Consider the following 27,578-nt stretch of genomic DNA (forward strand, 5'->3'; position numbering starts at 1 on the left):
ATGTACCTGTGAGTGTGTGCACCTGTGAGTGTGTGCACCTGTGAGTGTGTACCTAACTATGTGTGTACCTGTGAGTGTGTGTACCTGTATGTGTGTGTACCTGTGTGTGTATGTACCTGTGAGTGTGTACCTGTGTGTGTACCTGTGTGTGTGTGTACCTGTGTGTGTGTACCTGTGTGTATGACCTGTGAGTGTGTGCACCTGTGAGTGTGTACCTGTGTGTGTGTACCTAACTATGTGTGTACCTGTGAGTGTGTGTACCTGTGAGTGTGTGCACCTGTGAGTGTGTACCTGTGTGTGTATGTACCTGTGAGTGTGTGCACCTGTGAGTGTGTGCACCTGTGAGTGTGTACCTGTGTGTGTGTACCTAACTATGTGTGTACCTGTGAGTGTGTGTACCTGTGTGTGTGTGTGTACCTGTGTGTGTATGTACCTGTGTGTGTGTACCTGTGGGTGTGTACCTGTGAGTGTGTGTACCTAACTATGTGTGTACCTGTGAGTGTGTGCACCTGTGTGTGTATGTACCTGTGAGTGTGTGTACCTGTGTGTGTGTGACCTGTGAGTATGTGTGTACCTGTGAGTGTGTGTACCTGTGAGCCTGTGTGTACCTGTGAGTATGTGTGTACCTAACTATGTGTGTACCTGTGTGTGTGCACCTGTGAGTGTGTACCTGTGAGTATGTGTGTACCTGTGAGTGTGTGTACCTGTGTGTGTGTACCTGTGTGAGTGTACCTGTGAGTGTGTGTACCTGTGTGTATACCTATGTGTGTGTGTACCTGTGAGTATGTGTATACCTGTGTGAGTGTACCTGTGAGTGTGTGTACCTGTGTGTGTACCTGTGTGTGTGTGCACCTGTGAGTGTGTACCTGTGTGTGTATATACCTGTGAGTGTGGACCTGTGTGTGTGACCTGTGTGTGTGTGTACCTGTGTGTGTGCACCTGTGAGTGTACCTGTGTGTGTACCTGTGTGTGTATGTACCTCTGAGTGTGTGCACCTGTGAGTGTGTACCTGTGTGTGTACCTGTGTGTGTGTACCTAACTATGTGTGTACCTGTGAGTGTGTGCACCTGTGAGTGTGTACCTGTGTGTGTGCACCTGTGAGTGTGTGTGTGTACCTAACTATGTGTGTACCTGTGAGTGTGTGTACCTGTGTGTGTATGTACCTGTGAGTGTGTGCACCTGTGAGTGTGTGCACCTGTGAGTGTGTACCTGTGTGTGTGTACCTGTGAGTGTGTGTGTACCTGTGTGTGTACCTGTGTGTGTGTACCTAACTATGTGTGTACCTGTGAGTGTGTGCACCTGTGAGTGTGTGTGTACCTATGTGTGTACCTGTGAGTGTGTGTACCTGTGTGTGTATGTACCTGTGAGTGTGTGCACCTGTGAGTGTGTGCACCTGTGAGTGTGTACCTGTGTGTGTGTACCTGTGAGTGTGTGTGTACCTGTGAGTGTGTGTACCTGTGTGTGTATGTACCTGTGAGTGTGTGTACCTGTGTGTGTGTACCTGTGAGTGTGTGCACCTGTGTGTGTATGTACCTATGAGTGTGTGCACCTGTGAGTGTGTACCTGTGTGTGTGTGTACCTGTGTGTGTGTACCTGTGAGTGTGTGTACCTGTGTGTGTATGTACCTGTGAGTGTGTGTACCTGTGTGTGTGTACCTGTGAGTGTGTGCACTTGTGTGTGTATGTACCTGTGTGTGCACCTGTGAGTGTGTGCACCTGTGTGTGTATGTACCTGTGTGTGTGTGCACCTGTGAGTGTGTACCTGTGTGAGTGAGTGTGTGTGCACCTGAGTGTGTGTACCTGTGTGTGTGTACCTGTGAGTGTGTGCACCTGTGAGTGTGTGCACCTGTGTGTGTTCCTGTGTGTGCACCTGTGAGTGTGTGTACCTGTGAGTGTGTGTACCTGTGAGTGTGTGTACCTGTGTGTGTGTGTACCTGTGAGTGTGTGTACCTGTGTGTGTACCTGTGTCGGTGTGCACCTGTGAGTGTGTGTACCTGTGTGTGTGTACCTGAGTATGTGTGTACCTGTGTGTGTGTGACCTGTGTGTGTGTACCTGTGAGTGTGTACCTGTGTGAGTGTGTGTGTGTGCACCTGAGTGTGTGTACCTGTGTGTGTGTGTGTACCTGTGAGTGTGTGCACCTGTGAGTGTGTACCTGTGTGTGTGTGCACCTGTGAGTGTGTGTACCTGTGAGTGTGTGTACCTGTGAGTGTGTGTACCTGTGTGTGTGTACCTGTGAGTGTGTACCTGTGAGTGTGTGTACCTGTGTGTGTATGTACCTGTGAGTGTGTGCACCTGTGTGTGTGTGCACCTGTGAGTGTGTACCTGTGAGTGTGTGCACCTGTGAGTGTGTGTACCTGTGTGTGTATGTACCTGTGAGTGTGTGCACCTGTGAGTGTGTGTACCTGTGTGTGTGTGTACCTGTGAGTGTGTGCACCTGTGAGTGTGTACCTGTGTGTGCACCTGTGAGTGTGTGTACCTGTGTGTGTGTACCTGTGAGTGTGTGTACCTGTGAGTGTGTGTACCTGTGTGTGTGCATGTGTGTACCTGTGAGTGTATGTACCTGTGTGTGTACCTGTGAGTATGTGTGTACCTGTGTCGGTATGCACCTGTGAGTGTGTGTACCTGTGTGTGTGTACCTGTGAGTATGTGTGTACCTGTGTGTGTGTACCTGTGAGTGTGTACCTGTGTGTGTATGTACCTGTGAGTGTGTGCACCTGTGAGTGTGTGCACCTGTGAGTGTGTACCTGTGTGTGTGTACCTAACTATGTGTGTACCTGTGAGTGTGTGTACCTGTGTGTGTGTGTGTACCTGTGTGTGTATGTACCTGTGAGTGTGTACCTGTGTGTGTGTACCTGTGGGTGTGTACCTGTGAGTGTGTGTACCTGTGAGTGTGTGTACCTGTGTGTGTGTATCTGTGTGTGTGTACCTGTGAGTGTGTGTACCTGTGAGTGTGTGTACCTGTGTGTGTATGTACCTGTGAGTGTGTGCACCTGTGTGTGTGTACCTGTGAGTGTTTGTACCTGTGTGTGTATGTACCTGTGAGTGTGTGCACCTGTGAGTGTGTGCACCTGTGTGTGTATGTACCTGTGTGTGTGTGTACCTGTGTGCACCTGTGAGTGTGTGTACCTGTGTGTGTGTACCTGTGTGCACCTGTGAGTGTGTGTACCTGTGTGTGTACCTGTATGTGTGTACCTGTGAGTGTGTGTACCTGTGAGTGTGTGTACCTGTGTGTGTATGTACCTGTGAGTGTGTGCACCTGTGTGCACCTGTGAGTGTGTGTACCTGTGAGTGTGTGTACCTGTGAGTGTGTGCACCTGTGTGTGTATGTACCTGTGTGTGTGTGTACCTGTGTGTGTGTACCTGTGTGCACCTGTGAGTGTGTGTACCTGTGTGTGTGTACCTGTGAGTGTGTGCACCTGTGTGTGTGTGTACCTGTGAGTGTGTGTACCTGTGTGTGTGTGTACCTGTGAGTATGTGTGTACCTGTGAGTGTGTATACCTGTGTGTGTGTACCTGTGTGTGTGTGTACCTGTGTGTGTGTGTACCTGTGTGCACCTGTGAGTGTGTGTACCTGTGTGTGTGTGTACCTGTGTGTGTGTGTACCTGTGTGTGTGTACCTGTGTGCACCTGTGAGTGTGTGTACCTGTGTGTGTGTGTACCTGTGAGTATGTGTGTACCTGTGAGTGTGTATACCTGTGTGTGTGTGTACCTGTGAGTGTCTGTACCTGTGTGTACCTGTGTGTGTGTGCACCTGTGTGTGTGTGTACCTGTGTGTGTGTGTACCTGTGTGTGTGTGTACCTGTGAGTATGTGTGTACCTGTGAGTGTGTATACCTGTGTGTGTGTGTACCTGTGAGTGTCTGTACCTGTGTGTACCTGTGAGTGTTTACCTGTGTGTGTGTGCACCTGTGTGTGTGTACCTGTGTGTGTGTGTACCTGTGAGTGTGTATACCTGTGTGTGTGTGTGTACCTGTGAGTGTGTACCTGTGAGTGTGTGTACCTGTGAGTGTTTGTATCCAAAGCTCTGCGGGAGGAATGAGCCGGCGCACAGTGGGGCCCCTCCCAGGGGTCTGCTGGTCCAAGGGGCCTGGTGACCTTTGGGGGTCACTCCTCGGCCTCCGCGCCCTCCCCCTGACCCAGGCTTCTCATTTTGAGGCTGAACGTTCCCAGGACAGTTGGCCGGTTTCCTGGGGCAGGATCTCCTCCCTCTGGGCGCCCACCTTGCCCCGGCGTCGTGCAGAGGCTGCCTTTTGGGGCAGCGTGGGAGCCTCTGGGCTCCTAGAGAGGGCCTGGTCCACTCGGGCCCCTGCTCCTTTTCACCTCCCTTTTCCCTGGCAGTTCCCTTTACGGGTCCCACTCCGGTTCTCTTGGTTTTCAGAGGGGCAGGAGTGGAGACCCAGCGCCGGCGCAGTCAGTGCGCTCCCCGGAAAGGCGGCTTGGTTAACGGCCCGCCGCAGTCGCTCTGACTTTGGCGGCGCTGGGAAGGGGAAGGACCGGCGGGGGCCTCCCGGTCAGCGCCCCTCCTCGTCTCTGCCCTCAGGACGCTGTCGGACCTGAACAAGGACGGGAAGATGGACCAGCAGGAGTTCTCCATCGCCATGAAGCTCATCAAGCTCACGCTGCAAGGGCAGCGCCTGCCTGCCTCCCTGCCTCCGGTCATGAAGCAGCCTCCCGTGCTCTCCCCCTTGGCGTCCGCGCGCTTTGGTACCTCCTGGGGCCTCGCCTGGGCGCCATCGGGGGGGCTCCGACCTGCCCGGGAGGTGGGCGGGCAAAGCGGAGACTAGAACCCGGGCCCCTTCTCCGCCCTGACTACCGGGACAGAAAGCGGACCCTCAGGCCCACGGGGCGTGGGATTGGCCTGGGAGCCATCCGCTGGGGCCGGGACAGAGGGGCGGCCTTTGGCCGGGCACAGCTCAGAGCCCCGAGGGCACGAAGTCACCCCCCCTCCAAAGCCCAAAAGGGGAGCAGAGGCTCGGGCCGCCATGCGCCCTCTCCGCCCTCCCCACGAGCCGGTCACCCTCCTCGGACAAGGCATGCTAGGGCCTGCGGTGCCCGGGCGGTCTCTGGCCATCTCCGGGGGGCCGGATTTTAGGGCAGGCAGCCTCTAAGCCTTCGGGCAGTGCTGGGGGAGCTTTTGGGGACCCCGTGGCTTGGGACCCAAAGTAGCCAGGAAGGGGCCCTGTGGAGGTCCGGAGACGTTCACGGTCTGTGGCGGGCTGGGCTGACCCCTGCCGCGGGCTGTAGCCCAAAGCCCCCGCGGAGCCGGGCCCAGGCGTGGCTTTGCCCCCGAGGAGCCCTCCTGGTGGGGAGGGACTGGGGGGGTCGGCCCTGGCCCTGCCTCTCCCGGAGTCCTCACTGGGCTGGCCGCCCTGGACCGGCCTGGTCCGGGGCCCCGCGGTCATGGAGGTCCCTTTGGCTTCCCCGCCCACTTCCTCCCCACCCCTGAAGGACAGGCTCATCCGGAGTCGGGGCGCCCCGGGGCTTTCAGGCCTGGCTCGAGAATAATGTGACAGCATGCACAGCTCCCTCCCCCCCAAGACCCTCGATGACCGTCTGTGGCCTCGTGTGAAAGGGCAGCCCCGGCTCCGCTGCTCCTCCAGCACGGCCCCCCTTTTCTCAGGGCGCACCTCCTCTTTGTGAGAGAAGACAAGCGGTTCCCGGGCCCGCTGGGCTCTGCCTCTTGTCTGAGAGGGTCCCCGGCCTGCGGAGCCCCAGCTCCCCTCTTGTGCTTTGGAAGCGGGGAGACCTCGGGCCCTCGTTGCTCTGAGCTGTACCGGACGTCGGCGCCCGGGCCCAGAGAAGGAGGCGGCGGGTGGTCCTTCCGGACCCCTAGAGCTGTCCGAGGCTAGCCTGGCCGGGGTGTCGTCGGGAGCGGGGGGCGTTCGGTCTCACTGGAGGCCCGCTGTGTCCCTCACAGGAATGGGAAGCATGCCCAACCTGTCCATCCCTCAGTGTGTGCCTGCGGCCGCCCCCCTGGCGCCCGGCGCCTCCCGGCCTTCCGTCACGTCCCTCCCTCCCTTGGGGATGCCCGCGCCCCTGGTGCCCTCCGTGAGCACGTCGTCGCTGCCCAATGGAACGGCCGCTCTGCTGCAGCCCGTGGCCGTCCCCTTCTCCTCAGCAAGTAGGTGCCTGGGGGGGCGCTGGGGGTCTCCGCCGGGGATTGGCCAGGGACGACGCCCCCTCTCGCTGCTTCTTTCCAGCGTTGCCTCATACGTCATCGTACGGCCTCTTGATGGGCGGCTTCGGCGGCTCCTGTATCCAGAAGGCGCAGTCTCTCATCGACTTGGGATCGAGCAGGTACGGGGCGCTCGGTGGCTCCTCGGGGACCCGCCCTGCTCTGAGGCACGTGGCAGCGGGTCCGGGGTTCCCCCTGCACTGTCGGGGGCGTTCTGTCCCGTGTTCAAGTTGGGAACAAGAAAGGGCAGCCCCCCTCCCCCCAGGCAGGCTAACCTTGGGGATCTCGCGTGGCTGCTCTGAAGTGGCGCAGAGCTCCTTGGAGCACGGGACGCGCCCGACGACTGTGGGGGCCAAATGGCCAGTTGCGCATTGATCCGGTCCAGTGTCTGTCACTCGCCCGCCCTCCTGAGGGGCGTCTCCGGGGGGGGTCTGCCCCCGCCCTGCCAGCTTCTCCTTTTCCCTATAGCTCCACGTCCTCCACTGCTTCACTGACAGGGGGCTCCCCCAAAGCTGGAACCTCCGACTGGGCCGTCCCGCAGCCCTCGAGACTGAAGTACCGGCAGAAGTTTAACAGTTTGGACAAGGGCATGACGGGTTACCTCTCAGGTGAGCCAGATCGGGGCGCACGTTCCGAGCGCCGCCATGGCTGCTTTGCCCCACGGTTGGGGGCTTCCTTGTTAGCCCGGGGCCGGGAGATCCGGGTGGGAATCTGGTGGAGGAGACCTAGTAGCTCAAAGGCCAGAGTGACCTCCCCCTGAGACCATCTTGCTCTGGCAAGTGTACGAAACCTTACTGGTACCTGCGTGCTCAGGACGGGCCCATGGAGTGGCCTTGGCAGCGGGCCGTGGAGGGAGGCAGCCCGGGCCCAGGCAAGGAAGGGGGAGGCGCCTGCCCCTGAAGCTCAGATTAGCCGGGGGGCTTTGTTTGCCCGCGCCTGCCCCTGGTGATCTGGGGAAGGCCCGGCCTTTGCCCTGCCGTGGGGGCCCAGCTGCCAGCCATACTCAAGGGAGCCCAGGGCCAGCCTGTCCCCTCTGGTCCGCTTTCCATTGGGCCCGCTTGTCCCCTCAGGGCCGGCATGTCCCCTCAGGGCCGGCTTGTCCCCTCAGGGCCCGCTTGTCTTCATTGGGCCAGCCTGTCCCCTCTGGTCCCGCTTTCCATTGGGCCGGCTTGTCCCCTCAGGGCCGGCTTGTCTTCATTGGGCCGGCTTGTCCCCTCTGGTCCGTTTTCCATTGGGCCTGCTTATTCAGACCCCATGTTCTCCTTCTCTGCCAGGTCTGCAGGCTCGCAACGCTCTGCTCCAGTCCAACCTTTCCCAGACCCAGCTGGCTACTATTTGGTAAGTTGGTCCTCGGTGCTGGAGGGCGTGACTTGGAGGGGCAATCTGGGGCCTTTGAGAACTAGGGAGACCCTTGAGCGGAATCCCTCTTTTGGGGAATACCCCCAAACTCCCTCTCAAGGAAACTGCTCGCCCAAAAACGGTCGTAAGAGGACTGAGGCCGTAGAATGGGTATCTGAAGCCTCCCCTCTGACTCCACACCCACGTCCAGGGAGCCGGTCCCCGGGCACACCTGGGCCGTGGCCCCGGGACTTCTTGGGAACGAGGAGGGGTTGGCCCAGAGCCCGACTGGGCGACCCCGGGATGAAGGCCGGGGAGGCCCGGCGGCTCTGTGGCCAGTCATGGCATGGTTCGCCAGTCTTTCCAGCTGCTGAGTTGCCCAGCACGCGTGCCGGGGGCTGGGCACGGGCCGGGGGCAGTCCTGGGCCCCGTTAGCCCCTGGGGCCCCTGGAGGGCGGGTGAAGCAGTTTTTCCTCGTGGTCCCTCAGACTGCCCGAGTGACTCGGCCCGTCACCGAGCGCCCCGGACCTCGGGTCTATCGCCCTCATCAGGGCCATTCCCGTCTCACGCGTTTTCCTTCAGGAACTTGGCCGACGTGGATGGAGACGGTCAGCTCAAAGCGGAAGAGTTTATTCTGGCCATGCATCTCACGGACATGGCCCGCGCCGGGCAGCCGCTGCCTCTGACCTTGCCTCCGGAGCTGGTGCCGCCTCCTTTCAGGTGAGCGGGCTGCAGACCCGGGGAATCGGCTGTTGTCGGGTTGACCCTGCCCCAGCCCGACAGGGGAGAAGGTCCGTGGGGGCCACGAGGCAACCGATCGGCCGCCTCCCTGCCCGGACGTTGGCTCTGTCCTCGCCCTCGGTGCGTGCGGACGTGGTCTTCCCTGGAGGAGTGGAGGCCGTCGGAGGGCCGTCACTGTCCCGGCCAAGGCCCACGGCGGGCCCTCACTAAGCGCCCCGGACTAAATTCCGTGTGGCCGAGCGCTCTGGGACAGCCTCTGGACGGGGCCGGGAGGGCAGCGAGAGCCGCGGGGCCGGCCTCGGGCTTCCCAGGGGTGGGGTTTGAGGGGCACGCGGGGGTCCGTGGCGGACGTTGCGAGGCCCCCAGACCCGTTGCTGCACTCCTTCCACCCCCCAGTTAGCCCAGGCTAGCAGGGTAAGGAATCTGTCCTGGTGGCTGCCCGTAGAGCGGCAGTGACGACCACTGGGACCGGCCCAAGTGCCAGCCCAGAAGAACCAGCCAGTGTCGGGCCTGAGGGAGGCTCCAGCGTGGGGACGGCCCAAAGGGGGGTGACAGATCTCCCCAGGTTAGACACCGGGCAGGCAGCAGGTGGGGGGTGGGGAGTCCCTTGCCAAGCTTCTGTGCCTGCAGGGCCCCGTCCCTGGGCATCTGTGGACACTGTGCCCCCGAGCGGTGCCTGAGGCTGCTGGCCTGGGCCTCTCTCTGGGCTTCCCCAGAACTTCTCCCAGCCTCCTACCTTCCAAGTGACTGGGTCTGCCCTGGCGATGGAAGGGACGCCTCACGGCCTGGCGGCAGCTTTGGGGCCGGGGAGTCTGCGTGTCCTCGGGGCTCCCGTTTCTCCGTCCCTTCCCGGGGCTTCCCACAGGACTCAGGCGATAATATATAAGTTCAGGCAGCCCCGGGTTGGTCTGGGCTGTTCACGGTCCTACTTTCTTCCGGCTCAGACTTAAAACTTCGCGGTGGGCGCTGCCCTCGGCCCTTTGGGACGCGGGGGGTGCGCCTTTGGCAAGGCCCGTGCCGGGGCTGCCGTTGTCGAGTCAGAGAGACCGGCTTCTGAGCGGCCGGCCCCCGAGTCTCCCCGGCCCTCCGTGGCGCAGGGTCCCCGTCTGCCCGGGATTTCTGTTCTCCTCTTTCGTCGCCTTTGCCAGGCTGGGGGACGTGAGGCGGAGGCTTGTTTGTGTGGCAAGTCACGTGGTGGATGATTTGGAGCCTCCTCTTACTTGGTGCTTAAAGTCCTGCTTGTTTTTTGCCACGAGAACTGCCCATGGTGTCTTCTGACCACTTTTTTCTCAGGGGCGACTTCTTATTTATTCTCACAGCTTCTGTGTGTCTTGGCTCTTTCTCAAGATGTTCCCCGGGACCTTTTTTTTCGACCCGTTAGCTGGTCTCTCAGTTTGTGCCGCACTGGTTTCGTCCACATTCGACGCTTTTCATTTGGGACGGCACGGCTGCTGGGGGGAGGGGGGAGCTCTTTCAGGAGTCAGGGGAAGAGGTCCCGGCAAGGAGGAGAAGCCCCGCTGCAGCGGCGGCCGGGAGCCATCGCAGACGTGCGGGCGGACCCGGCGCTTTTGGGGGGGGGGGGAGAGACAAACCCGGGGCCAGTTCCTGCTGGGCGTAAGACTCTGGGCTAAGCCGACAAAGACTCTTTCGTTTCTCACCGTAACCCTGTGAGGAAGGTGCGATCCCTGTCCCCATTTTACAGCTGAGGAAACTGAGGCAGAGGTGAAGTGATTGGCGTGGGGTCACACAGCTGGCAGATATCTGGGGCAGGAGCAGAGCTCAGGGCTTCCTCACTCCAAGGGCAGCACTCTGTGCCCGGCACCCCCAGACGTTGAGTTCTAGGCGACTCGGGGGCAGCCGCGGTCCCGTGCAGAAACGAGACGAGCAGGAGGAAGAAGGGGAGCCCGGCCGGCAGGCGTTGGTAAAACGCCGAGCCGGCGAAGGCCCCTGTGCGGGGACCCAGAAATCCCGGGGGCCATGGCGGCCCTGGCCTTAATCACCAGATTACCGAGGGTCCCGGCTGCTGAGAGCAGGCCCCCTGCGCTGACCCTCCGTGGTTCTCGGGCCAGGACGCCCGCCCCCTGGGCTGTCCTGGCCCGTTGTGCCTCGACCTTCTCACCAGAGCTTGTGGAGGGGAAAGTGGGGAGAGGAGGGGGCTGGGTCCGGAGTCGGCCGGGTCATCCGTCTGCGTCCTGATGGCCGTCGAATCCCCGACCACAAGGGGAGACGGAGAGTCCTGGGAAGCCTCCTGAGGGCTTGGGCGTGGTTTACTGGCAAAGACCCCCCTCCCCCCCCCCCCCCCCCCCCGCCCCGGACACTTTCCAGAGAACTTGGCTGCAGGGATGGTCTCCAACTGCTGCTCATGTTTTTTCTAGAGGAGGAAAACCTGCCGATTCCCTCAATGGAGCTCAGCCTTACGAGAGAACCCAGGAAGAGCCACCCCAGAAAAAGTTGCCAGGTATGGCACAAGCCGCGGGGTGGGCGGTCTCCATGCAGGACGGGTCAAGGGGGACGGGCCCCGGGGCCTCACGAGTGTCTGGCAGCCAGTGTGGAGAGAGCGTGGGAGCAGCCGCCCGTGTTGGTGGGGGCGGCCACGGGGACCCTCCACAGGCTGCGGAGAGAAGTCCGCCCAAGAGCCGCTTGGGGTCCTTGTGAGGGGGTGGGGGAGGGGGGCTCGCAGCTGGGGGCTTCTGGCGCTCACCCTGCTGTCGCCTGTGTAGTGACCTTTGAGGACAAGCGCAAAGCCAACTACGAGCGCGGGAACCTGGAGCTGGAGAAGCGGCGGCAGGTGCTGCTGGAGCAGCAGCAGCGCGAGGCCGAGCGCAAGGCGCAGAAGGAGAAGGAGGAGCTGGAGCGCAAGCAGCGGCTGCTGCAGGAGCACGAGTGGCGGCGGCAGCTCGAGCTGGAGAAGCAGCGGGAGCTGGAGAGGCAGCGGGAAGAGGAGCGCCGGAGAGAGGCGGAGAGGCGGGAGGTACTGGGCTCAGCGCTGCGCGGGGCTTCCTCCCCCGGGGCTGGGACACAGGCGGTGCTCGGCGCCTTTGCACCCACTGCCTGACTGACACAGGCCCCCAAACTCGGAGGGGGGCTTCCCTTGTCCCCAACAAGTCCCACCGTAACTGGAAGGGGCCCCGGGGTGGCTCGGGCCTGGAGACCCAGATACAGAGGAGCTGGCCCCGGGTGGTCCGGGCTGCCGAATTTGCCCGTGAGCAGCCCCCGAGCCTCTGCTCCTCCTTCGCGTCACTGGCGGCTCCCGGCTCCGGCTCTGTGGCTCTGAGTCTGTGGGACTCTTGGCAGCGGAGGCTGGTCTGGGAGCCCATGCCGACTGCTTCGGGCTCTGTCCCTGACCGAGGCTCACGGTGGGGGGGCCCAAGGTCGGGGGGGGGCATGGCTGGGTCTGTGACATTTCTCTTTTCCTTTGGTTTGTTGGCCTTGGAAGGAAAGCCCGAGCTTGATCAGGCCAAAGTGGGTGACCTCACGTCACGCTCCTGCAGTGTCACCTCCCATCGTCCTCCTGCATTCCCTGTGCCCGATCCCTTTCCTCTCTGTCGGGGCCCACTCCAGCCCCTATCAGGACTTCGTTTTTGAGACGGGCCCCTCGCCCACTTTGAGGCGGAGCACCCACTTCCCCTAGGGCGCTAGCGGTTCCCTCTGCCTTTTGAGGCGTGAGATGATCACCTGAGTAAGCAGAGAAGACCTTAGGCGCAGGAGGGTTTCAGCCCTCTCGTCTCTTGATGACCTCACTTCCATCTCCGCCTCTGTGGCTTTCCCTCCGTGTGTTCCTTCCCAGACCTCCTCCCCTCTCCCCGGATTTGTCCATTGCCTTTGGCCCAAGGGGCACTCGCAGCCTCCAAACCTCAAGGCTGCCCACCGGCCAGTTGCCTCCTTGGTTCGGGTTTCCCAGGACGTGCCCCATCCTGTCGGTACACGGCAGAGGCACGGAGTCACTCTCTCACCTTTGCTTTTGGTTTGGAGCTCTTTAATGAGTTTCAGAAGACGAGCCAGATACTTTCCCACTAAGGCAGCATTTGCTACGAGTCCGTGCACCCTTTCCTCGCCTCCTCTGCGCACGTGTGTGTGCGGCTTGGGGAAGGATGCTGAAGGCCCGAACTTCACTTGCTATGAATGGATGGGCTTGGGCTGGGGGGCGGTCACACAAAAGGTGGGAAGGTGGAGGGAAGTGGCTTCGTTAGCAGCCTTCCCTCCACACTTGGCTCTCTCACCTGGATTTAAATCATCATCCCTTTCTCAGATGTCACTTTCTGAGCCTAATATTTGCTTCCCTTATCACCCTCCAGTAACCCAAGATGAAACTCCCCTCCCCCAACTTTTAGATCTTCCCTCCTGTTCCCAGCCAGGTCTTTGTAGGGACCGAGGCAACTAAGCTCAGTCAGGCTTTGAGTGGGTGACTCAGCCCCTCCCTGGGCACTTACCCCGAGGGAAAGAGGCCCCTGCTCGCCAAAGGCTCCTCCATCTGCACGTTTGGCGAAAGTGTGTGAGGACCAGCAAAGTCTCGTGTCTTCCTTCTGCTGAGGAGAATTCAGTTCTGCTTTACGGCGAATGTGTGCGTCTCACCCTGTACCTGAAGGAAGAGCCACTGATCGGGGTGTTTGGGATCAGCCTTTGGGGAGAACACTGCCCACAGGGTCTTCCTTTGTCCTGCTCGCTCTCAGAGGGCGCCGCACTGCCTGTGAGCCCTGAGAGGTTTGGGCTCTTACCCAGCGCCCTCAGCCACGATGGAACCGAGGCAGAAGAACCCGAGCCCCACCGCGCCTCGTGGTGTGGAGCCAGATCTCCGGCCTCTGTCCATCGTCTGTCAGCAACAACTGAGAGTGCCAAGAAAATCTCAGCTGGCTTTTCCGTGAGACCCCAAACCTCCTTCCTCTTTAGGAGCTCAGAATTAGCCGCAGCAGCTTCCCTGAGCTGTTCCTGTACGCGAGGACTCAGGGTCCTTGTGCATGATGACTTAAGGGCTATCAAGTGGTGAGGAGAAGGAGCCTCTTGGCGAGGGTGATTTCTGGTAAACTTGGTGCCCATGGAGGCGGCCCAGGCCCCGGCCCCATTCTCCTGAGCCGATCAGTGTGGATTTGGATCTTAAAGAAGTGATTAGACTATCTGCTAACTAAGGTTTGCGGTCTCAGCCTCATGTCAAGTCAGCAAGTATTGATTTGGTTCCCACTGGGCACTAGGCACTGGTGACCCCAAGGAGCTATACCGGCTCTCATTGCCAGGGCCTGGTGGTTTTGCCTCTGTAGCCCCTCTGGTCAGTTTCACTTCTGCAGCCCCTCTGGTCAGTTTCACCTCTGCAGCCCCTCTGATCTGTTTCACCTCTGCAGCCCCTCTGGTCAGTTTCACCTCTGCAGCCCCTCTGGTCAGTTTCACCTCTGCGGCCCCTCTGGTCAGTTTCACCTCTGCGGCCCCTCTGGTCAGTTTCACCTCTGCAGCCCCTCTGGTCAGTTTCACCTCTGCAGCCCCTCTGGTCAGTTTCACCTCTGCAGCCCCTCTGGTCAGTTTCACCTCTGACAAGCCCCCTTCTGCCCTCTGACATTGCTCCCATCCTGGTACAGACCTTCATCCTCTCATGCTTGGACTATGGCAGTAGTTGCGGGGAAGGCTGGCGGGGTCTGTCCACCTGCCTCAAGTCTCTCCTGACTCTAGTCGATATTCTACCCACCAAAGTGATTGCAAGTCCAACCATGTCATCCCCTGTGCAAAAGTCCCAGTGGTTCCTTAGCAGATGCTTCTGACAACTTGTGCATTGGGGATGGGGCTCAGGCTTAAAGTTCGGCTTGTCTCCCTTTTCTCATGGATAGCAGACCCTCATGTGACTTTGGACACAAAGATTTTTCCCCCTCAATCCCACACTTTCTCTTCTGGTTCTGTCTACGAGATTTCATTCATACAAAAAAGTTCCAGTTTCAAGGACCCAAAGTGATTTCTTTTCTCTTGGTTAATAACTCAGCCCGTTGCTGCAAACTGTTAATAATATGACTCTTCGGCCTCCTGTTCTTTTTGAACCCACTGTGGTTTGCAGTGTGAGGGACTTCCCACTTTATTACCGAGGATCACTGGTCGTCAGTCATTTTCTTTCTTTCTTGCAGGCTGCAAAACAAGAGCTGGAGCGTCAGCGCCGATTGGAATGGGAGAGAATTCGCCGACAGGAGCTTCTCAGTCAGCGGAATAGGGAACAGGAAGAGATCGTCCGACTGCAAGCAAGGAAGAAGAGTCTGCACCTCGAGTTGGAAGCGCTGGTGAGAGCTCAGTGCTGGGGCGCGCTGGTCAGTCGAGAGATTGGGGCAAGAAAGGAAGGAGATCATCAGCAAAGGGGCTCGTTAAATCCGTGAGAAGTGATGAGCTTCACCCAGTGAACGAGGATGGAGGAGAAGAGGGCGGGCCTGAAGGATCTTGAGTGAGGAGAGATGAGGGAAGGGCTTCCAGGGTTTCTTTCAGGTCCTACCCAAGACCCTTCCCCTGATTACTTCCAACTGAGAGTGACTGCTGAACACTGAGACTGTATTTTCTTCTCGTTATCGTCCCATTTTGTTTCAAGAGGCTCTCTTCTTCTTCTTCTTCTCCTTGTCCTATTTTCCTGCCCTAATTACTGGCTCTCTTGACCTTTGGACAGAATGGCAAACATCAGCAGATCTCAGGGAGACTCGAGGATATGCGGCAGAGAAAACAGAATCGGAAGAGTGAGTTGGATGTCCTGGACAAGCAATGCGACCTGGGGGTCCTGGAGATCACGCAGCTTCAGCAGCAGCTCCAGGTGACTCCCCTGCCCCCGGCCCGGGGCTGCCCTTCAGCGTGTGCCCCACTCCCCTGCTCTGGGGCTACGTGTGGCTCTCTGTTTTCCGGAGAGCGGGAAAGGGAGGGCTTATTTGGAAGCAATCTGGCAACAGGGCGGAAATATGGCACCTCTCCAGTGAAGGGTTGCTTTTTTTTTTTCTGAAAGGAATCTCAGAACCAGCTTGTCTATCTGGTGCCGGAGAAGCAGCGCTTACAGGACAGGGTTCAGCACCTGCAGCCGGACAGCGCAGCCCGTGAGTCCCCTGACTGGCCTCCCCGAGGCCTCCCTCCAGCCCTGCCCTTGGAGGCAGCTCTTGCAGACCTCTCCCAACACTTCTCTCCTGTTCAGTTCTCTCCAGCCCTCTCCCCGACCCCAGCTCCCACTTAAAAAAGCAGAAAGCCGTTCCCTGGTAAAACACGGGCGAGCCGGCTCAATGAAGCCCTTGAGGACCATGCCTGGGACTCTTAAGTTTCCAGCCACGCAGAACACCCTGGGGTGGGGATTTGTCTGTGCCGAAGCGTTCCTGGAAAAGCTTCCCTCGGGTCCCTGCATTTCTGCAGCCGCACCTCAGTGAAGGGTCCTCGGGAGCCTTTTGTGTAGGTGCAGGTGCTCGCAGTGCCGCAGAATTTCTAGTTGATATCATCAGGGATTGACCCCCGCAGAGCCCCCACGTGGCCTGAGAAGCTGAGCTTTCAGGAGCGCCCCTCGCCGCCCCCCTGCGGGGCCCCCGCACTTTCTGGGCCACGGTTTGTCCTGCCCCTTCTTGGGGCCTCGTATGGCCTGTGGCACATTGTAATAAATGCTCCTTCTTCCCTTTGGAGACAATCAGGGTTAAGTGACTTTCCCGGCATCACGTAGTGAGTGAGGGTCCAAGGCTGGACTTGAACTCGGAGCTCTCTTTGCTGCGCCTCCTTATGTTGGAGCTCAGGGAAGGCTGTTCTTGGCCTCCCAGCTGCCATCAGGGCCCGAGGAGGAGAAGAGGCATTTAGAGAGCACCCTCTGTGTGCCAGGCGCTTACCTGGCTCCATACAGATCACCTCTGGTTTGTGAGGTGGGCGCTGGGACGACGAGGAAACTGAGGCTCTGCGGCCCGCGCCATGTGCTGGCAGCCCTCCCCTCGGGCCTGGGAGCTTCCCTGCCACTGACAGGGACCGTGTGTGCGCACGTATGTGAGTGGCCACGTGCGTGCCCGTATGTGTGAGTGGCCACGTGCGTGCCTGTATGTGTGAGTGCCCACGTGCGTGTCCATATGTGTGAGTGCCCACGTGCGTGTACGTATGTGTGAGTGCCCACGTGCGTGTACGTATGTGTGAGTGCCCACGTGCGTGTACGTATGTGTGAGTGCCCACGTGCGTGTACGTATGTGTGAGTGGCCACGCGCGTGTACGTATGTGTGAGTGGCCATGCGCGTGCCTGTATGTGTGAGTGCCCACGTGCGTGTCCGTATGTGTGAGTGCCCACGTGCGTGTCCGTATGTGTGAGTGCCCACGCATGTGCCCGGGTGCATTTCAGACCTGGGCGTCGGCGCTGTCCACAAGAAGGCCTTGGAGAAGGAGGGCCTGTGCCAGAGACTGAAGGAGCAGCTGGACGCCCTGGAGAGGGAAACGGCTGCCAAGCTGTCCGAGATGGACGCCTTTAACCGGGAGCTGAAGGTGAGTCCCCGGAGGGCCCGGCCCCGCGGGAGGAGCCCCCGCGCTGGCTGTGCATGCTCGGCGGGCCGCCGTCCTCACCCCTTTTCTGTCGTGGTCTCAGGTTGGTTTGTGGAGGCTTTTGGAGCAGTTCCTGTGGAGGGACCCCGGCCCCCCGGCCAGGGTGAAGGGAAGGGGACGCTGGGGGAGCGGTGGCAGACCCCCCTCGGAACCCCTCTGTGTGACAGCGGCGACGGCCGGCAGCCCCCGGTCTTCTGCATGAGCGCGGCCCGGCTCACGGGGCCGTCGGGGCGGAGGGCTGCCAGCCCAGGGTGGCGCCGAGGAGCAGGGGGAGGACTGCATGAGCGAGGAGAGGCCGCGGAGGCTGCGCCGGGGCCGCCGGGTTAACTGGGCTTTTTGTCTGCCTTATCTTTCAGTGTGTGACTGTGGATGACTCTATGCTGCGGTGCCTTTTGTCCCTGCTCAGCTGTCTCCACCACCTCTTCCTCTTACTTAAGGTTACTTTCCGCCGCGGGCCCGCTTTCTCGGAGCGACGTCCCGGCTCTCTCCGCCCCCCCTGCCGCCCGGTCCGTGGGGACCTCTTTTCTTTCTGCTCGCTTTCCTAGCCTTCTGCGCTCTGACTGGGCCCGAGCCATAGGCCTGCTCCGCGGGCTCGCCTTTCTCTTGCCTGCCCCCAGCTCCCCGCCTCTCCGGGGGCTGAGAAGGCTCGATGGGAGCCGGCGTCGGGGGTGAGTCAGTGTCCGAGCCGAAAGCGGGGCTGGGGGGCCTGGGGCCCGGCCTCCAGGGGCAATGTGTGGTTGGTCAGGTAAGATGTGGCCGCCCCCTTGGGACGGCGCCTTTCCTGGCCGGAGCTTCCCTGGCTGCCCTTCCCTCCCCCCCGATGTGCCCCTCGTGCCTCCGGCCCTCCGCCGGGTTCCCTCCAGGCCCAGGGGCCGCCTTTCTGGGAGTGAATGGGAGCAGGGCCAAAGGGAGGGGGCCCTTCCTGCCTTCAGGGGGCTTTTCTTCTAATGAGGAGGGACGACGTCCCTCAGGAGAGGCTGCTTCCTGTGCCCACGGTGGGTGCCCAAACGTGGCTGGCTCTTGGGCAGCCCCCGCAGGACTTCTGGTGGCTCAGGCGCCACGTGGCAAGGGAAGGCAGCCCTAGAACGGAAGCGCTCCCCAGTCCGGTGGTCTCAGGGTCACTGGAGCAGAAAGTTCTTTTTTTTTTTTTTTTTTCCTGAGGCTGGGGCTAAGTGACTTGCCCAGGGTCCCACAGCTAGGAAGTGTTAAGTGTCTGAGACCAGATTTGAACTCGGGTCCTCCTGAATTCAGGGCTGGTGCTCTCTCCACTGCGCCCCCTAGCTGCCCTAGAAAGTCCTTGAGGGGAGGAACTTTGGGTCCGTTTGCCCAGAGGAGAGGTGGAGGCTGGTGCTTCTCAAGCCTTTCTCACCCTGTCATGGGGGCCCCCGGGCCAGCTCTTTGCCCCCCCGGACTCCTGGTCCTCCTTTCCTGATGTCTGCTGCAGGTGGGGGAAGGAGCAGGCTTATAGGAAGCCCCTCTGGAGGACCCCAAGTACAGGCCGTGGTCACCCCAAATCCCAGCGGCTCCCATGGCCGCTGGCTCGGCCTCCGAAGCTCCCCTTTCCAACCTTCCCCTCGGGCTCTTCTGTCCGGGGACCGGCCCTCCTGACCGTCCGCAGCCGAGACCCTTTGTCTCCTGGCCGGCCGGGCCCAGGCCTGAGTGGGGGACCCGGCCCCGCCCGCTATCGCCCATCCGGCTTCTGCCTCTCTGTGCGTGTGAGCGTGTGCTCGTCTTCCCCCATTAGACCGCGACCTCGGAGCACTTAGTAGGTGCTTGACCGACCGGTCTCTCAGTCCTCCCCTCCAGCAGGCCCCTGCTTAGATTACCGCAGCTTTTGGCAGAGGTCCCGTCGTGCAGATTTTAGCGCAGTGGGCAGCGCCCGTTTGCTTTTGCCCGGGAGGTTCCCCACACATTTGTAGCTGCCCCCCTCCCCCGCTCACGTCTTGCTCTCATCCTGTGGGACGCCTCCCCCACTTCTCTTCCTTGGCAGAAGCCTCTTGCCTGGGCAGAACCTTCCCTCGGCTTCCCTTTCCCCACTCTCCAGAGTCCTCCGTGGGACTTGTCTCAGAGTTCCTGCTGCCAGCCCTCGAGGGGTTCAGGCAGAGGCTTTTGGAGCAAGAGGGCCTTGGAGGGCCCGGGCAAAGGGGCCCGTTTCTCCAGGTCCTGGATCCCACCGCCGGTCACATGCAATGTCCTGGCTTCCCTTTCGACCACTCCTTCCCTCTCTGGGCAGAGACCGCTATTTCCCTGTTCTCCGTGGCGGCTCCCGCCATCCTGTGCCCTCCTGGCACACCCGAGTCACCCGTGTACCACGGGGCCGTTCGCAGCTCGGGTTTAGCCAGCGCCCTTCAGCTCGGGTACGGCTTTTGTGCCTAGCACATGTCCCTCAGTCACTTGTCCCCGCCTTCAGAGGACTCAGAGCCTGCAGGGGCCAGAAACCAGCGCAAATAGAGGGAGGTTGGGGGGAGGGGAGGGGCCCAAGCTACATCGTGAAGGGGCTCACTGGGGGGACTGGAAAAGGCACCTGCCAACAGATTTGGGCTGGAAAGCCCAGAGGGAGGCTGAACGTGGAGCGAACCCTAGTGTCTGCCCCCGCCACGGTTGTGGCTCGTCTGCCTGCCTGCCTGCCTCCTTTTTTTCCTTTCTCCTTTTGATGCGATTTTTCTTGAGTAGCTGCTCAATCTGTCTTGGAGGATCGCGCATACGTAACCCCGTTGGGTTGCCCGCTGTCCTGGGGAAGGAGGGAGATGGGAAAAACGGGGACATGCAGTTTTTCCAAAAAACGATCTTTGCGTATCTTTGGAAAAACAAAATACTATTAGGAAGGAAGGAAGGAAGGAAGGAAGGAAGGAGAGAGAGAGAGGGAGGAAGGAAGGAAGGAAGGAGAGAGAGAGAGAGGGAGGAAGGACGGAAGGAAGGAAGGAGAGAGAGAGAGAGAGGAAGGACGGAAGAAGGCCTGACTTCCAGCTGACACGAAGTTTTCCTGTCATCGTGTGGAGGGCTGTCTCAGAGTTGTCTTCATCTGCATTTCTCTGATCAGTGGGATGTGGAACTCTTTCATATGAGTGGGAATGGTTTCGTCATCTGAGAATTGTCTGTTCACATCCTCTGGCCATGGACAATTGGAGAAGGGTTTGGTTTCTTATAAATTCGAGTCAGTTCTCTCTATATTTTGGAAATGAGGCCTTTATCAGAACCCTTGAGTGCAAAATGTTTTTCCCAGTGAGCTGCTTCCCTTCTAATCTTGTCTGCATCGGTTTTGTTTGTACAAAAGCTTTTTAACTGAATACACTCAAATTTTCCGTTTTGTGATCAGTGACGATCTCCAGTTCTTCTGTCACAAATTCCTCCCTCCTCCACAGATCTGAGAGGTCAGCAGCTCTCCTGTTAGTGATCTCGTTCTTCATGTCTACGGCGTGAAGCCCTTCAGACCTTATCTTGGCGTATGGTGCTCGGCGCGGGTCGGGGCCTGCTTTCTGCCAGACTAGTGTCCAATGTTCCCAGCCGTTTTCGCCAAACAGTGAATTTCCTTTGGTTTGGCAAACGCTGGATTGCTCTAATCGTTGACTATTTTGTCCTGTGAATCTCCCTGACGGACTGCTCGATTTCTTAGCCGGATCCAAATGGCTTTGCTGGGCCCCTGGGAGCAGCCTTCGTTTCAGTTCAGTAATCGGCACACGCTCAGCCGGGGGTTAAAGTCCAGATGCTTTATTTTCTCCTCCACCTGGGGCTCGGCCAGCTTTCTGAGGCCTCTCTGTCCTTGGTTCTGAGAGCTTGAGCTCCCCCCTCCTTCTCTGAATCTCCCCGACTTCAGCCTCCAGGCAGCACAAAGGCGGGCGAGGGAACGAATCTGGCCCCGAGAGCCCCTAGCGCGCTTGCCCTTTGTGTTCTCTGCCTCTGCCCGCTTCTTTAGGAGTCTTGGGTTTGGGGGAGGCGGGAGGCCCGCCATCATGGTCTCCGCCTTCCAGTTTTGAGTCTGGCTGAGCCTGTCTGAGCTCACGTGGTCTCTTAACAAAGCTGTGAACCTCGCGGAACCGTAGTCAGTCCTAAGCGCACGACTGACCTCCAGCCCTGGCAAGCACCACGTTAAATCGGCTAAGTGACTTAGCACCTTGTCTCAAGTTCTGGCCGTGACTGGTGGCCGCTGCTTCCGATACAGTTTAGAGCAGGTCCAACCGGGCCACCTTCCTCGGCCTTTTTTCCATTAGTTCCCTTGAATTCTTGACCTTTTTTCTTCCGAGTGAATTAAGATTTTTCCCAGCTCCGGGAAGTCATTTCTTGGGAGTTTGATCGGTACGGCACTGAATAAGCAGATCAGTTAAGGTAGAATTGTTGTTTTTATCATACTGGCTTGGCCTGGCCGGGAGCCCTTGATTAGGTGCGACTTTATTTGTGTGGGAAGCGGTGTTCCGAGGCTTCCCGACTTCGTCTTGGCGGGTAGACCCCCCGATATTTCTCATTGCCCGAGTCATTTTGGGTGGACTTTCTCTTGCCGCGGGGCTGTTGGTGATAGAGAGAAACGCTGGAGATTTCTGTGGGCTCCGTTTGCGTCCCGCCACCTTGCTGGTTTCATCTGCAAAGAGTGGTCATTGGCTTCCTTCCCTTCCGACTCTTAATTCCTCCAATAGCCTTTTCTTCCCTAATTGCCAAAGCGCGCCTTTCTAATACACTGTTGAAGCGTAATGGGGATAGGGAGACCTTGTGGCACCCCGATTTTCTCCGTCCTGGGTGACACGCTGACGCTTTTAGATCCATGCCGGGCTCTTCAGAACAGAAATACAGATCCGAATTAGGCAGATGGAGCTTCCTGGGCCCGCCCCTGGGACGGGCTCGCGGTTTGGGCCTCTCGGGAAGGGGCGGCTGCTCCATCCCGAAGGGAAATCTCTGGGGAAAACAAGGGAAGCTTGCTTGGAATGGATAAAAGCCTCCAGGTGTGGAAGGGTACGAGTGCCCCAGGCTGTCAATGGGAGGGGGCGCCCTTAGCCAGTGCCTGAAGGAAGCTGGGGGGCCCCGGCTGGGGCAGAACTTTCAGAGGTGAGCAGCGAGTCCAGTCCTTCTGGAAAATGGGGCTGCTCTTGGCCCGAGTCCTTGTCTAAAATACCAGCCGCCGCCCTTGACCTCCAGCCCCTGACCTCCAACCCCTGGTACTCCACCGGAGCATCTTTCTGGGACAGGATCAGGCCAGCGCTGCTGGGGCTCCCTCAGAGACTCCCCGGCCGTGGGTGTAAAAGTGGAATAAAGCGGCGTCTCCTTGTCTCCTTGCGCCCAAATCCCCACTCAGCTGTTACCTGAGTAAAATCCTGGCTCGTCAGAGGCCGTGGGGGTCATCGTGGGAGGTGGAGAAAATGAGCGTATCCCTGGCCGCCAAGCAAGGGGGGGAAGGGGACAAGACCTTGGGCCCGGGGGCTCCGTCCGCAGGCCGGCAGGAGCAGGGCGCCATCACCGGTGTTTCAGCTGAGGCTTCTCGTAAGGATGCTGCAGCCGCTGGACCTCATTCTCCCCCCCCCCCATCCTCCCTGCTTTATAGATGAGAAAACTGAGGGTCAAGGGTCCAAAGCCGGCTCTGAGGTCGGCAAGAGAGGGCTTCCTTCCCCCGGACCCATGATGGGGAAAGGCCCAGGCCAGCTTAAGGCTGGTGTCCCCAGTGGTGATGGGGGGAGGCGATGATTGTGTGTGCGTGTGTGTGTGTGTGAGTGAGTGTGTGTGTGTGTGTGTATGTGTGTGTGTGTGTATGTGTGTGTGTGTGTGCGCACAATCTGACTGGGACGTTGGGGCCCTGCCAGGGAGGACCCCGACCACTCATCCTGCCCCTTGTCCTGGGCCGGCGCCCCCTGCAGGACTTTCTAGATTCGAGCTCCCCCTGAGCCAGCCCGTGGTGCTCAGGGGATCGTTGGGGCCTCTTTGGGGGCCTCCTTAGTGACAGCGAATGGCACACAGAGGGTGACAGTAGGGCCGCTCGCTTCCCACGCACAAACGGGCGCCAAAGCCAGGGGGTCTTCACTGTTTAAAGCAGGTTTGGGGAGACTCTCCCCTTCAGCGGTCTGTGCTGTCCCTGAAACCTCTCCGGGAGGGAGTGGGCCCCCCGCCCCTGCCCCTAGAAAGCCTCCTCCTCCGGGCCCCCGCTCTGTGGGCGCCCGGGCGGCCCCGGGAAGCATCTCCGCGGCTCTCCGACTCCGAGCTCTTGTCCCGTAGGAGCTGAGGGAGAACTACAACACGCAGCAGCTGGCCCTGGAGCAGCTCAACCGCATCAAGCGGGAGAAGCTGAGAGAGATCGAGAGGAGGCGGGCCGAGGCGGCCCAGAAGAAGAGGCAGGAGGAGGAGGAGGCCACGAGGTGGGGGGGCCGCTCGTCCTGGGGGCTCTGCCGGGGCTCGGGGGGCCGCTAAGCCGGCGGGCGGGGCTGGGACCCTCCCTGGCAGACTCGGGGCTGCGTGCTGTGCCCAGCCCAGTCGTGGCAGCTCCTTGAGGGCCTGGTGCCCGGCCCAGAGCAGGCCGTGACTTCAGACCACCGCCATGAGGGCGGGCAGATGGGTGGGACAGGAGGCTGACGGCGAGCTGCCCCCAGTGACGCCCAGGTGCTGGTCGAGCCTGCGGGTCCTGGGCCTCGTTCCCTGGGGAGGCTTTCTGCCCCGCCCCCCCCGCTGCCCCCCCTTCTCCACAGCCCATCTGGGGACAGAAAGATTCCACAAGGGTCCGCATGCCTCTGAGGAGCGGTGGGGGCCTCGTGCGCACTCCCCGGAGTAGCAGCGCTGGCCACGGCTGGCCCCCTCCATTCTCCAGCTCCCACAGAGAGGCTTCGGCCGTGGCCCGTAACCACCCCCGTCTTGGCCGTCTCTGGCCAGGAGGGTCTTCCCTCCTCCGGGGTGTCTGTCTGTGGCAGAAAGGAGGCGCAGGTGATGAGCGGGGGTCGAGGGGGGCCCAGACGTCTGGGGCCCCCAAGACCCAGAGATAGAAAACAGGCTGCTCCCTTCCCCTTCTAAGGAGAGCGAAACAAGGGAAGGAAAGCCTGTGGCAGGAAAGCCTGCGGAAGGAGGAGGAGGAGAAGCAGAAGCGGCTGGTGGAGGAGAAGCTCCGACAAGAGCCGCCCAGAGCCGAGAACAAGCCGCGGGGGGCCGAGGAAGGGGGTAAGAGGGGGGCGGGACCCACTCCGACGGGGCCTCCTCACAGCCGGGCCCCGCTCCAGCGCCCGGCTTCCCTCGAGGGGACGGAGACGGCCAGGGCTGAGGTCGTCCTCTTTCCAGGGGAAGCTCTCGGGCCTGGCTGGGTGAAGTACAAGGCCCTGTACGCCTTCGAAGCACGGAGCCATGACGAGATGAGCTTCAGCGCGGGGGACATTGTGCAGGTCGGAAAGTGGCCCCTGGTGTCCATCTCCCCCCACCCCGATGTCCATCCCGTCCCCCCCCCCAGACAGCCCCCCCCAAATTCTCCGGGCGGCCCCTGGTGTCCATCTCTCCCCCCACCCCGATGTCCATCCCATCCCCCCCCCCAGACAGCTCTCTTCTCTCCAGGTGGATGAGAAGACCAGCGGAGAGCCGGGCTGGCTCTATGGCTCCTTCCAAGGCCGCTGCGGCTGGTTCCCAGGGAACTACGTGGAGAAGGTGTCAGTCGGCGAAAAGCTGGCGTCCCCCAAGAAGGCCTTGCTGCCGCCGGCGGCTTCCCTGCCGGCCGCCTCCTCTGCTCCTCCCGAGTGAGTCCAGGGACAGCGCCAGGGAGTCCAAGGGGGACTCGGGGCAGCGATGGAGAGGAGGCCGGGGGGAGTTCTGGGGCGGTAGCCCCTTGTGTTCGGGCTTATGGGTATCCCTGCGCCCCCCTCCCTCCAGAGCCCGGCCGGCAGAGACCAGTTACCAGAACGTCCCCTTCTCCACCCTGACTGCCAACGCCAGCTGGCAGAAGAAGTCCGCCTTCACGCGCACTGTGTCCCCTGGAGCTGCGTCCCCCGTTCACGGGCAGGTGAGTGCACCTGGGCTCTGCCTCTGGGCAGCCCATCCGAGGGCATACCACTGACCAGCACCTCGTCAGCGACGCCCCCAGCTGGGGGGAAAGGGGGCCTCAGAGTTCATTCTGAGCAAGTCGGGACCGGGAACCGCAGTCCTGTGGCCCTCCAGGCCGGGGGCCGGGCCTTTGTCATGAGCCCGAGCGACAGCGTGGCCTCTGCTTCTTCCCCTGTAAGAGGGCCAGAGGAGGCTGCCCCTCTGTCCCTTCTGGCTTGGTCCGGCGGCCTGGGGTGTGAGCCCAGGAGCAGAGGGAGATGGGCCGGTCTCCGGGGTCACGGGGCTCCTGAAGGAGGAACACTGCCAGAACTGGCCAGCACCTTTGACCTGCAGGCTCCGAGGCAAGCCTTGAACTCAGGTCCTCTGACTCCCTCCTCCAGGCCACGCGCCCCTCTCCATTAACCATACCCGACGAGATCTCCCTGGCACCCCCTCCCCGGGCTGGCCCCTGCGCCTCCCTCGCCCGCTCCGTTGTGGTCTTTGAATCGCCCCCAGCCAATGCACCCCATGGATGGGCGGGCCGACGGGCCTCGGGGCCCCCGCCGCTTAGCCGGGTGACCCTGGACGTGTCTTCCCCAGGGACAGACCGTGGAGAACCTGAAGGCTCAGGCCCTCTGCTCCTGGACGGCCAAGAAGGAGAACCACCTGAACTTCTCCAAGCACGACATCATCACCGTTCTGGAGCAGCAGGAAAACTGGTGGTTCGGGACGCTGCACGGGGGCCGGGGCTGGTTCCCCAAGTCCTACGTTAAGATCCTCGCCGGCCCGGAGGCCAGGAAGGGAGAGTGAGTTCTGCCGAGGGGCTTCTCGGCTTGGGATGGGTGTCCTGGCCGTCTCACACTCCGTGTCGTCACCGTGATGGCGGGGGGATGTCAAAGCGCACGGCTTCTTTCGTTCCCATAACTCCCTGGGAGCAGGGCCCACATTTTATAGGGGAGGGCCCTGGGGCAGACAGGAGAGGTGACCAGCCTGAGGTCACTAGCTAGGAGTGGCCAGGCCACAGGTGACCTCGGAGCTTCCTGACACAAGCCCAGCACCCCCTGACCTTGAGTGGTAGCGGGGTACCGGGCAAAGTGCCAAGCACTGGGGACCCACATTGGTCACAATAAGCTCCGAGCAGGGTGTTCATGGAGAAGGCTGGCCAGATGGGGTGGGAGCTAGCTCCATTAGGGTGGCAAGTCCCAGTCAGACCCGGGCCCAGGCCGGCCTTGGGAGCAAGAGAAAGAGAGCTGGGTGGGAGGGCTGTCAGACAGAGGAAGGGGAGAAGGAGGAACAAAGGAGTAAAGGAATGAACAAACTGAGTGAATAAGGGTCCCAGGGAGCAGATAAACAAGCAAAGGAGTAAAGGAAGGAATAAACGAGTGAGTGAACAGATAAATGAGCAAAGAAATGAATAAATGAGTGAGTAAACACATAAAGGAGCAAAAGAATAAAGGAATGAATAAGAGACTGAGTGAATAAGGGACTGAGTGAACAGATAAATGAGCAAAGAAATAAAGGAATGAACCAACAAATGACTGAATAAATAAGTGAATAAATAAAAGAATCAACAAATGCCTGAAGGAAGGAAAGACTGGATAAATGAATGAACAAGTAAATGAGCGAACAGATGAATAAATGAGTAAATGAATGAATGAACAAATAGGTGTGTGTCTAGATAAACGAATAATTGAATAAAATAATACCCAGAGCAGGGAACGAGTGGATGACTGTGTGAACCAACAAGTGGAGAAGAGCCTCGTGAAGGGCCCGCAGTCTCTAGCGGGGGGGGGGGGGGTCACACAGCATCCGCCCGGGCGGCTCGCCCGGTCCCTCCCTGAACCCCCTCTTGTTCCCATAGACCGGAAGCCATCTACGCCAGCATCAAGAGGAACCCGGGCGGTCCGGGCCCCACGTTGGGAGAAGGTAAGGGCCCAGCTCCAGGAGCCGCGCCAGGCACCGGGGCATTCATGGGCCCCTCAGTGGGCTTGTGGGCCAGGGCCGTGTGCCCAGAATGAGGAGAGGACGGGCACAGATGCTGTGCAGAGAATCCGGCCCGTCGGCCTGGAGCATCCGGGGAATCAGGCGGGTCCGGAAGGGCTGGGAGCAAAATGGTGCACGCGGGTTGGGTCCCAGATAGAGAATGCAAAGCAGCAAGGTGGCTCAGTGGTTAGAGTGCTGGGGCAGGCTGGCCCGCCGGATGGTCCTGCCTCAGTTTTCTCATCTGTAGAACGGGATCATAGCAGCACCCATCTCCCAGGGCGGTCACCGGGACCAAACTAGGTGATAATTTGGATGGCACAGTGCCCGACACCGCGTAGGTGCGAGATGGCCGGGCCCCCGGGGTGGGCGAGGACTTGCCACAACCATCTCTCGGGGCTGCGTCCCTCCCTGGGCGCCATCCCCTTTACTTCCTGGCAGAATACGTGGCCCTCTACTCTTACTCAAGCTCGGAGCCCGGCGACCTGACCTTCACTGAGGGCGAGGAGATCCTGGTCACCCAGAAGGACGGGGAGTGGTGGACGGGAAGCATCGACAACCGCACCGGCATCTTCCCGTCCAATTACGTCAGGGCCAAGGAACCCGAGGTGGGCAGAGCCGAGCTTATTGTGAGCGTGCTGCCTTTGGGAGCGCACTTAGCTAGTGTCGGCTGCTGTCGTCCATCTGGCATTAATTAGGCGCCATCTGGGTGCCAGGCCCTCAGGGAACACCTTTCCCATTCCAAAGAACACAGACGGCTTTCAGAGTCCATTGGAGGGTCTCAGGCCAGTCCAGAAGAAAAAGCTGGGCCAGGTCCCCAAAGAAAGGGAGCCAGGAAAGGCGGGCCTCCCTGACTGGCAGCTGACCGGGGTGGGGGGCTCTGAG

The 27,578-nt window shown here is 60.2% G+C and overlaps 1 protein-coding gene across 7 annotated transcripts in view; it reads left to right on the forward strand.

The window, feature by feature from the left end:
• The window catches only part of ITSN2 (intersectin 2), a 55,338-nt gene that overhangs the window by 14,440 nt on the left and 13,320 nt on the right, over nt 1-27,578 (forward strand). For 6 of the 7 annotated variants that reach the window (XM_074285331.1, XM_074285337.1, XM_074285334.1 and 3 more), the window contains 21 exons: nt 4,539-4,702; nt 5,916-6,119; nt 6,199-6,295; nt 6,642-6,781; nt 7,448-7,511; nt 8,094-8,231; nt 10,628-10,710; nt 10,973-11,223; nt 14,351-14,500; nt 14,875-15,015; nt 15,202-15,289; nt 16,549-16,688; nt 17,102-17,182; nt 22,938-23,077; nt 23,725-23,867; nt 23,985-24,085; nt 24,252-24,430; nt 24,564-24,693; nt 25,314-25,519; nt 26,575-26,639; nt 27,135-27,301. In XM_074285331.1, the coding sequence (XP_074141432.1) occupies nt 4,539-4,702; nt 5,916-6,119; nt 6,199-6,295; nt 6,642-6,781; nt 7,448-7,511; nt 8,094-8,231; nt 10,628-10,710; nt 10,973-11,223; nt 14,351-14,500; nt 14,875-15,015; nt 15,202-15,289; nt 16,549-16,688; nt 17,102-17,182; nt 22,938-23,077; nt 23,725-23,867; nt 23,985-24,085; nt 24,252-24,430; nt 24,564-24,693; nt 25,314-25,519; nt 26,575-26,639; nt 27,135-27,301 (2,872 nt within the window). The remainder of the gene's footprint in view (nt 1-4,538; nt 4,703-5,915; nt 6,120-6,198; nt 6,296-6,641; nt 6,782-7,447; nt 7,512-8,093; nt 8,232-10,627; nt 10,711-10,972; nt 11,224-14,350; nt 14,501-14,874; nt 15,016-15,201; nt 15,290-16,548; nt 16,689-17,101; nt 17,183-22,937; nt 23,078-23,724; nt 23,868-23,984; nt 24,086-24,251; nt 24,431-24,563; nt 24,694-25,313; nt 25,520-26,574; nt 26,640-27,134; nt 27,302-27,578) is intronic. The other variant, XM_074285336.1, reaches the window with a different exon arrangement.

This window comes from Sminthopsis crassicaudata, chromosome 2 (assembly GCF_048593235.1).
Source record: "Sminthopsis crassicaudata isolate SCR6 chromosome 2, ASM4859323v1, whole genome shotgun sequence".
NCBI classification, from domain to species: Eukaryota; Metazoa; Chordata; class Mammalia; order Dasyuromorphia; family Dasyuridae; genus Sminthopsis; species Sminthopsis crassicaudata.